Source organism: Sinocyclocheilus grahami, unplaced genomic scaffold (assembly GCF_001515645.1).
Source record: "Sinocyclocheilus grahami isolate Dianchi unplaced genomic scaffold, SAMN03320097.WGS_v1.1 scaffold265.1, whole genome shotgun sequence".
In the NCBI taxonomy this organism is placed as follows: domain Eukaryota; kingdom Metazoa; phylum Chordata; class Actinopteri; order Cypriniformes; family Cyprinidae; genus Sinocyclocheilus; species Sinocyclocheilus grahami.
In genome coordinates, this window is record NW_015505444.1 from 546661 (window position 1) to 556006 (window position 9346).

Below are 9346 nucleotides of genomic sequence, written 5' to 3' on the forward strand. Positions count from 1 at the left end.
TCTGTCTGTCTGTCTGTCTGTCTGTCTGTCTGTCTGTCTGTCTGTCTGTATCTATCTGTCTATCTGTCTGTCTGTCTGTCTATCTATCTATCTATCTATCTATCTATCTATCTATCTATCGTAATAATCTTTTTCAGCTCATGATTCTATTTCTATCAAGAATTACATATTGTAGTCTTTTAATATTTGAATGTTTCTCTGTAAAGCTCACTTGAATTTGTTTTCGATCATTAGATGTGATGTTATGGTTCCTTAGAAAGCATGTTCATGCCACAAATAAAGATACTGTCATCATTTACTCACCGTCATGTAGTTCTGACCCAGTATTACTTCAGACTTCCTTGAAACGCTGAAGATGTAGGCAGAATGTCCAAGCTGCTCTTTTCCATTCAATGAAAGTGGATGGTGACCTTCATAAAGGACAAAGAAAGCAACATAATAGTAGTCTATATAAAAAGTGTGCTATACATTATGACATATGGCTTCAATCTCGGCCTGTTCCTCAGAACAAGCTATTGTCTGACTTTAGAAAGACTATTGCATACAAGTTGTATGGACGACTTATACAGTGCACACTTTACAGGTGTGGAAAAGAGAAGCTCAAACATTCAATCCAACCTGGCATACACAAACTCACACACACGAGTTCATGTTTTCTGCTGCAGTCTATGTAAATGATTCACTTTCTCCTGTGCAGTGAGACGCCCCACTGAAACCACACGCTGCGACATGCAGAAAAACACTACCTGCTAGTATTCACAAAACCACACATGCAGCCAATACAGCAGGTTTTACAACAGGTAAAAGATGAAAAAAAAGCAGAACACTTTTAACCTTTAACACATATGCACACACACTCTGTAGTGTTGGGATGAAGGTCATCTCTAAAAGCTCTGTCTGAACATGACCAGCGACCCTGTGACCCCATGCTTTTACCGTACAGCATTATGGGTTTGTTTGTAGTAGGTCTCACACGCACGCATACACATAATGTAGTCAAGCAGAAACTCTCGAAACTATTCAGCTAAGCTATAGTCTCCTCATACTTATAGTCATAGCAGTAGTAAGATCAAGGTAGCCTTTAAAAATAGTTAGCTACACAAAAAGCTACGAATAAAAAGTAAGTAATTGTTTGATTGTAGATATTTAAAGTTAACCTGAAATGCTGTTTACAGCCAATTTTTTATTTCATAAGATGACATATTTGGGAGTAAAAATTTATATTTTGACAGTAAAATTTAGGAGAGACTAAATTTTGTCCAGAAAGAATTGATCAGATGGTTAAAAGTACCGAGAGGAGAAAAATAAAAAAGATTGGTGATCTGAGCTGGAGAAGAAGAAAAATATTTATTTTTAATGAAGGGTTAAAGAAACATTTTCCCCTTTCAAATAATGCAGACCAATGAATTGTTCATGATGGAGAAAAAAACAAACAAACAAACAAAAAACAACATTTATTTAAAAAGTATAGAGATTTTGATTTAATTTTGAAATGTATAACTACCATTCAAACGTTTGGGGTCAGTCAGATTTTTTAAAATAAATAAATAATTTTATTCAGCAAGGTTGCATTAGATTCATTAAAAGTGACAGTAAAGACATTTATAATATCACAAAAGATGCTTTTGTTTAATCAAATAATCTTGAAAAATAAAATGTATCATGATTTCCACAAAAAAAGGAGGCAGCAAAACATGGATAGTAATCAGAAATGTTTCTTGAGCAGTAAATCAGCATATTAGAATGATTTCTGATGATCATGTGACACTGAAGACTGCAGTAATGATGCTGAAAACTCAGCTTTACATCACAGAAATAAATGATAGTTTACAATATATTCAAATAGAAAATAGTTATTTTAAATTGTAATAATATTTCTCAATATTACTGTTTTTACTGTATTTTTGATCAAATAAATGCAGCCTTGGTGAGCAGAAGAGACTACTTTAACATTAAAAAACTTTTGAACGGTTGTGTGTGTATATACAGTATTTTGTTATTCCTGAAACACTATGCAAGTATCTGAATGCAAATGCTACACATGCTCAATTTTGTGCGTTGTTGCTTTCTGAAACACAACAAAAGCACTGCATAAACATTTGCATAAACTGTCTTCGGCATTCAGTTTCTCTTTCACTTCAACTACTGACACTGCAGAGCAACAATTTGAGCAGAATCCACAATTAGTTACAGTCGACATGTTCACAGCAGTTACCTGAACAACAACACATCCAGCTTAACTCTATGCACTGAGATGTGTCACTGTCAGACTACCACAACAACACACGTCATGTACAGTAGACACTACTGACAAATGCAGTTAAGCTAGTGAGTAACTGGCCTGAATGGGAAACATGTGAGGATAGACAGAAGAAAAGATGGGAATAAGTGGGAGTTGGAAGGAATCGCGGAGGGAATAGTACTCTCACTGAAGCGTGACTGAAGAGCAAACCAGACAGAAAGAGAGAAAGAAAGAGAGAGAGTTTAGAGTGTGAAAAGCAGCGGCAACACTGCGGATGTAGTATTGATTTTTTTTTGGAGTGGAATGAAACAAAAAGTTTCAAATGAATCAAAAAAGTGTGATTATGATGATTGAGATAAATGAAAGATAAATATGTTGCTGGACTAGGGTTGTTATTGTCAAGTAAAACTATAACAAATATTTTCAGTTATTGAAATAAAGCTGAAATATATGAAGCCCTGCACATGGCATGCAGGAAAAAAATAGTAGACTATTTCGTTCCCTCGATTTATAAATTGTGTACAGGATTTAGCAAATCGAGGGAACAAATTAGTAAATCGTGCGCACGATTTATTTATTTTTTCTTGCATGTCATGTGCGGGGCTCCGTAGAAATAAAATAAAGATATTCTGTGAAAAACTTAATTAGGAATATTTGACTTGGAACTAACTGAAATAAGTTGAAGTACTATAATTACTAAAACTGGTATTAAAAGCTATATTTCTATATAAAACTATATAGAAATATATATGAAAAGTAACAGTTATATCAAAGCAGTGTGATTATGATGATTGTGCTGAAAAAATGACTGAAGCTAAATTGTTTTTATTGAAATAAAGTTGAAATAAAATACAAATATTAGATGGGAAAACGTATACTTGACTATTTTAGTTCCCAAAGCAATATTTGTTTTTTATTTATTTTTTAAGTTGAAGTACTATACTTAATACAAAATAAAACTATAAATGAAAGCTATATAGAAAATAACATTTAAGCTAATCGTAAAATTATATAGCCGTCCTAAAAATGGCCTAGCGACGCCCATGACAGTAGCTTGTTGTGAAGCTAAGAAATCACAAGACATAAACAAATGTACTGTAGAATGATTTTTCATTAGACTGATCTATTTTCTGTCAAAACAGAGCACAAACAACCAAAGGGTCAGTTTACTTCATTAGATTTCTCTAACTGCTCTATATACACTTCCATCTCTCTCTGCTCTCAGAGGGAATTAATCGCTCTGAATAAGTTGCAGGAAATGTGTGTGAGTGAGAAACAGCTCTCTATCATCTAATGAACAGAGGAGGAAAAAGGAGAGACAGAAACCAGACAGAGAAAATCAGAGAATGAGAGCGTTCCTGGCATCTGCAGAGTCTGTTTGTTTTGTTTGTTTGATTTGTTCATCATAAAACGGCTCACATAATCCATAACTCACAGAGAGACTGAGAGAAAGACCGTCAGAACGACAGCGACAGTTCCAGTTACAATTCTGATTCCAATTAGATTCTAAACGGCTGTTATAGTGTGATGTCATATCAGAACCTTTTTCAATTCTACAAAGAACTTTTGATTCTCTAGTTTTTTAGAAAACCATCAAAGAACCCAGCATCCAAACCAAAAACGGAACCTATAATTAAACATCATGAATTTATTATCTGATGAACCATATAGCAACTCAAGGACCCTAATCAGCCAAAAAATAAAACATAAAATGTAAAAAGAATAATGTATCTTTTAGTAACCTAAGAAAACTAAGAACCTTTATTTTGGAAATCAGCATCACAATTATTATTGTATAATTATATTAATGAGGAGAAATGTAACATGGGCTTAAATTTATCCATCAGGAATTGCATGCATTGTGAAAAGTGAACATTACAGACCAGAATAGAGTCAGATCTGAATGCAGTCGATTGTAGGGAGGAAGAAAGCGTTGTTCTAGGAATCAGGCCATAATTATTTAACAGGATTCCCATGGTCATGGAAAACATGAAAATGGCAAGGAATTTTAACATTGTGATTTCCAGGCCTGAAAAAAAATCATGAAAATGAATCAAATATTTAAAAGGCATGAGAATTCCTGTAGTGAATTTAAAATGATCCAGTTACACTCTGTCATAAAATATTCAGTCAGCTAGAAATTGCTATTTGTGAGTGCAGTCTAAAATGACTTTTACAAATCCTTATCCAGTAACCATGGAAATTCACAGGAGCCGAAAACCAGGAAGGTGAGCAGGATATAAAGACTGAGAGTCAAGTTCATCCTCCAGAGCACCTGTACATACTGTATCCCAGTGGAAACATATGCATTTATATTTGTGTTATTGAAGTAACCTGTATTAAATTACTGCATTAACTAGTGGCAAGACTGTAGAAAGGCTAATTAACAACAAAAGTAGCCTAAAACAATGACAATAGCTATAAAAAAGGGTCAATGCTGACGTCATGTTGACTTTGACATATAAACAAATCTTTGTATATAGTGAGAATACAGAGATTAATCATTCTATTCAGAGACCCAAACTGAGAAAAAATATGCAATTTGGTGCAGTTGCTGATTTTAATATGGCCAACTAGTAAGATGAAATTCTGATTTTTGTAATGTAAATAAATGAGATCTCTATAACAGTATAGCTTACATAAAATGACATACTGTAGGCAACATATCAGTCGTTGCTCTATATGATATCAAATATGATGCAGTAGGCTTTACAGCGTTAAAGGGTTAGTTCACCCAAAAATGAAAATTAGCCCATAAATTACTCACCCCCGAGGCGTCCTAGGTGTATATGACTATCTTCTTTCAGACGAATCCAGTCGGAGTTACTGTATATTAAAAATGGTCTTTGATCTTTCAAGCTGTTTAATGCCACTCAGCGGGTGTTGCATGCATCAGTCCAAAAGAAGTTAAATAAAAAATGCGCAGCGCTGACCTCATACGTCATGCTCCCGGAGCTTCTTCTGTGTATGACAGTTGGCTCAAGCTACATTAAAGTGATTATTAAGTTTTGAATATGTATATTTTTCTTACAAAAACGCATCGATTCACTACAGGAGGACTTTGTTCACCCCCCGGAGCCGTGTGAGACACTTTTTATGGATGGGCGCTTTTTATTTAACTTCTTTTGGACTGATGCATGCAACACCCGCTGAGTGGCATTAAACAGCTTGAAAGATCAAAGACAATTTTTAATAGAACTCCGACTGGATTCGTCTAGGATGCCTTGAGGGTGAGTAATTTGTGGGCTATTTTTGGGTGAACTAACCCTTTAAGAGAGCACTGGAGTGTGTTTTACATTCTGAGCTGATATGAAAATAATCGGAGAATGTGAGCGCAGCATTTGTAGACATACGTGAGAGGTGCGGGGCAGCAGATGGTGGGAATAATTCTGCTGTCCCAGCTGCTCACAGGACACTACAGAAGCACCCTTATCCCAGCAGGACCTCTGCTCAGGGGAACTCACATTAGACCCACACACACCACACAGAAAATCCCAAAGAGAAGACAACTAGGGAAACTCCTAGTTAGTTCAGACTGACTCTCTAGTCACTTTAAGAGGTTATATCATGGACAACACGATTGTTCTTGCTCTTCTGAAATAAGTGCTTGACTCTAACATTAAGATTTGTTCAAACTAAGCTGCAAAAATGACTCAGAAATCATTATGGTCATGACATCACAGTCACATTACCATATGACCTACTACATTTACATATCATATGCACATTCATTCATTTATCAGCGTTTTGGTGTTCTTTTGGAGTTCTTTAAAGCACCAGATCATAATGGCAGCTTATTTAAAAAATAAAAATTCTGCAATTCTGAATTTTAAACCGAGATTTAAACTCATCATGGAAGCAACATTAAAGAAGCATATTTTCCCAATGGAACAATTCTAACGTATTTTCTCACAATTCTGAGTTTATATCTCACAATTTGGACCTTTTTTCCTCGCAGTTCTCACAAGATTCAGAATTCAACTCAGAATTGCGCGATATAAAACTGAGAAGAACAGTCAGAAATATTAGATATAAACTGAGAAGAAACTGTGAGAAAAAGAAGTCAGAATTACCTCACAATAAGACTTTTCTTCTCAGAACTGTGAGGTATTATCTTGTAATTCTAACTTTTCTCAGAATTGTGAGTTTAATCTCACAGTTGCAAGTTATAAACTTTCAGAATTGAGATATAAACTTGGAATTGCAAGAAAAAGTCAGAGTTTATATCTCCCAATTCTGATTTTATATCTCCCAATTTTGACAACTGCGAGGAAAAAAGTCAAAATTGGGAGATAAAAATGTGTAATTGTGAGAAAATAACTCAGAATTGTGAGCTAAAAAGTCACAATTACCTTTTTTTATTTTTTTATTCCGTTGCAAAAATAAGTTTCCATTATGAGTTTCATTTTAGCAATTCAGAATATTTTTTCAGAATTACATTTATAATTTAGAACTCCCATGTGCATTTTTAAAAACCTTTTGTATTTATTTATTTTTTATTCTGTGGTTGAGATTTTTTCTCACAATTACAAGTTTGATTAATGAGTTAATAATCAAAAAAGCTGCAATTACCTTTAAAAAAAATTTATTTGCTGGAAGAAATACATTTCTATAGATCATTGATGTTTTTCTAAACAACTAGAGAATAAAAAAGGTTTTTAAAAGGTTCAAATGTATTGCATTAGACCAGGGATAGGCAACGTCGGTCCTGGAGGGCCACTGTCCTGCAGAGTTTAACTGCAACCCTAATCAAACACACCAGAACAAGCTAATCAATGTCTTCAGGATCACTAAGGCTGCAGGCAGGTGAGGGGTGGAGCTAAACTCTGCAGGACATCAGAACTCCAGGACCGACATTGCCTACCCCCGCATTAGACTGTAAATTAGAGCTTTTAAATGGGAGATTTATTATAATGCACATTGACACACAAGGTAAATGATAAATCATACACCACATCACACTCCAGCCTGCCAGACAGCTCAAGCTGGACCACTTTAGTACACACTAAACCACATCTTGGAAGAGCGATGGTGTCAGAGAACGAGGTTAAAGGAGATGGAGGGAAGGAGAAAGAGGGGCGAAATGTTCACAGGCAGTGGAAAAGAAAAAGCGAGAAAAAAAGAGTGTGTGAGAGAGATATATGAGGGTTGGCTCAAGGTACAGGACGATGTTGTGAATATTTGATGCTGATGGATCCATGTTCACTCCAGCGGAACAAACTGGATTGAAGCTCGACAGTAACACACACACACTGTGCTGCTCAGGTGGAAAAGTCTCATTTAGGATCAGGGCCATTTGGTCTTACACAAACGCTCATTTCTGCTTTACTGGGCCCAATCTACAGCAGCACACCTGCGTTCATTGATGCATTTCCACCTGCCAACACACACACATACCTATAATTAATATCTCTGAAAACATCGGCCCTGCTTGAGTGCAGCTTATACAGGAGGTTTGAAATGCTTCTACTGGTCTTCATACCGTATTCATTCATTTCTTAATGACTTTTCACATTAAATCATTAAAAACCTGTTTTGGAAAATAAGTCATTTAGAATCAAATTCACATTTAAATTCCCATGCACATTAATATAAAAATTAGCATTTATGTTCACATTTAATTTCATTTTAACATTGACCAGTGTTTTATTATTAAATAAAACTAAAACTACAATATAAAAAAATTTACTTAATTGAAATAAAGTTCAAATAAAACCAAAATAAAATAAGATTGATCAAATAAGATTAAAATTGAAGTACAAAAATGACTAAATTTAAAATAAAAGTAAATTAAAATCTATGAAATCTAAAAAAATACACATAAAATTACTAAAACTTAAAAAAAATTAATTAAAACAAAAATGAGAAATGTTGCTTTAGCAACTAACTGAAATAAAATAAGTTGGAGGACTAACATTTCTAAATTTGAAGAAAAAAATGTTACAAAAGCACATAACAAAATTACTAAGAAATTAAACAAAACTAAAATTAAACTGAACATATACAAATAAATGCAAATTCTACATATTAATCAATACTAAACGACACTAAAATAACACTGACATTAATATTAATATTCAAGTTCAAATTCACTTTCAAAAGCACATCAAATCATTCAGATTCACTGTATTGGCAGATCTGTATTACAGTACTGCTAAAAGTCTAATGTCTGCCCATCGTTCTGTCTTTCAGGTGTAGATGTAATCTCCACGCATCTCTGTGTTTGTATGTGGACGGCAACTTACAGTGTCAATGTGAACACAACACGACCGGACAGGACTGTCAGCGCTGCAAAAAAGGATTCAAAGCCAAGACCTGGAAATCAGGATCCTATTTACCAACACCCAACGGATCCCCCAACACATGTGAGTAACATACACAGGGAGATCTGACTTCACTACGCCAAAAGCAATATAAATGCACCTAAACACACACATAGAAGCAGAGAAAATCACTAATTGTAGGTATAAAATGGTATGAATGTAACTGCATTATAACATCAATTGCACCGAGTCTCAAGTGTGCAAAGATCAGATCCTCACGAATCAGATGAATCCATTTCATAATATTCTACTCCACAATGAAACGGAATTAATTATCTCTAAAATCATCCCGCACTACAGGACTCTCACATATAAGCCCGTCACACTGAAATCTCCTCATTATTTTCTGGGTTCAGAATTCCTGGACCGGAATTCCTCTGAGCTTCAGAGATCTTTATACTCCGACACACACAGAGAAAGCAGAAGGACCGTTATCCACCAGCCTGGATCGGGATTTATCCCTGAAAATGTGGACAAAACGATCATGAGAGACTCGCTTGTGATCTGAAATGAGAGATAAAACAAAAGCAAGACAAAGGGGGAAAAATGCAGATGAGGACAAAGAGATGAAAATGAACACGAATTTCATTTTTCCTCCCTTCTGTACAGTATCCAAAGGGAGATCCTTTGGAACACAACATCCCTCCATTTTACCAGCAGCACTCATGATAAAATAATAATCTAGGGCAGCACACACACACACGGATGAATCTAGCAGACTGCAGATCTCAACTCACTTCACTTACACACCCGAGCGCTGCAGAGCCTTTTAGACTTCACA

The 9346-nt window shown here is 35.0% G+C and overlaps 1 protein-coding gene across 1 annotated transcript in view; it reads left to right on the forward strand.

Moving 5' to 3' along the window:
* Positions 1-9346, forward strand: part of LOC107599395 (uncharacterized) — a 76713-nt gene that overhangs the window by 29550 nt on the left and 37817 nt on the right. Inside the window, exon 4 of the mRNA XM_016290974.1 lies at positions 8435-8607. Coding sequence (XP_016146460.1) covers positions 8435-8607 — 173 coding nt within the window. The remainder of the gene's footprint in view (positions 1-8434; positions 8608-9346) is intronic.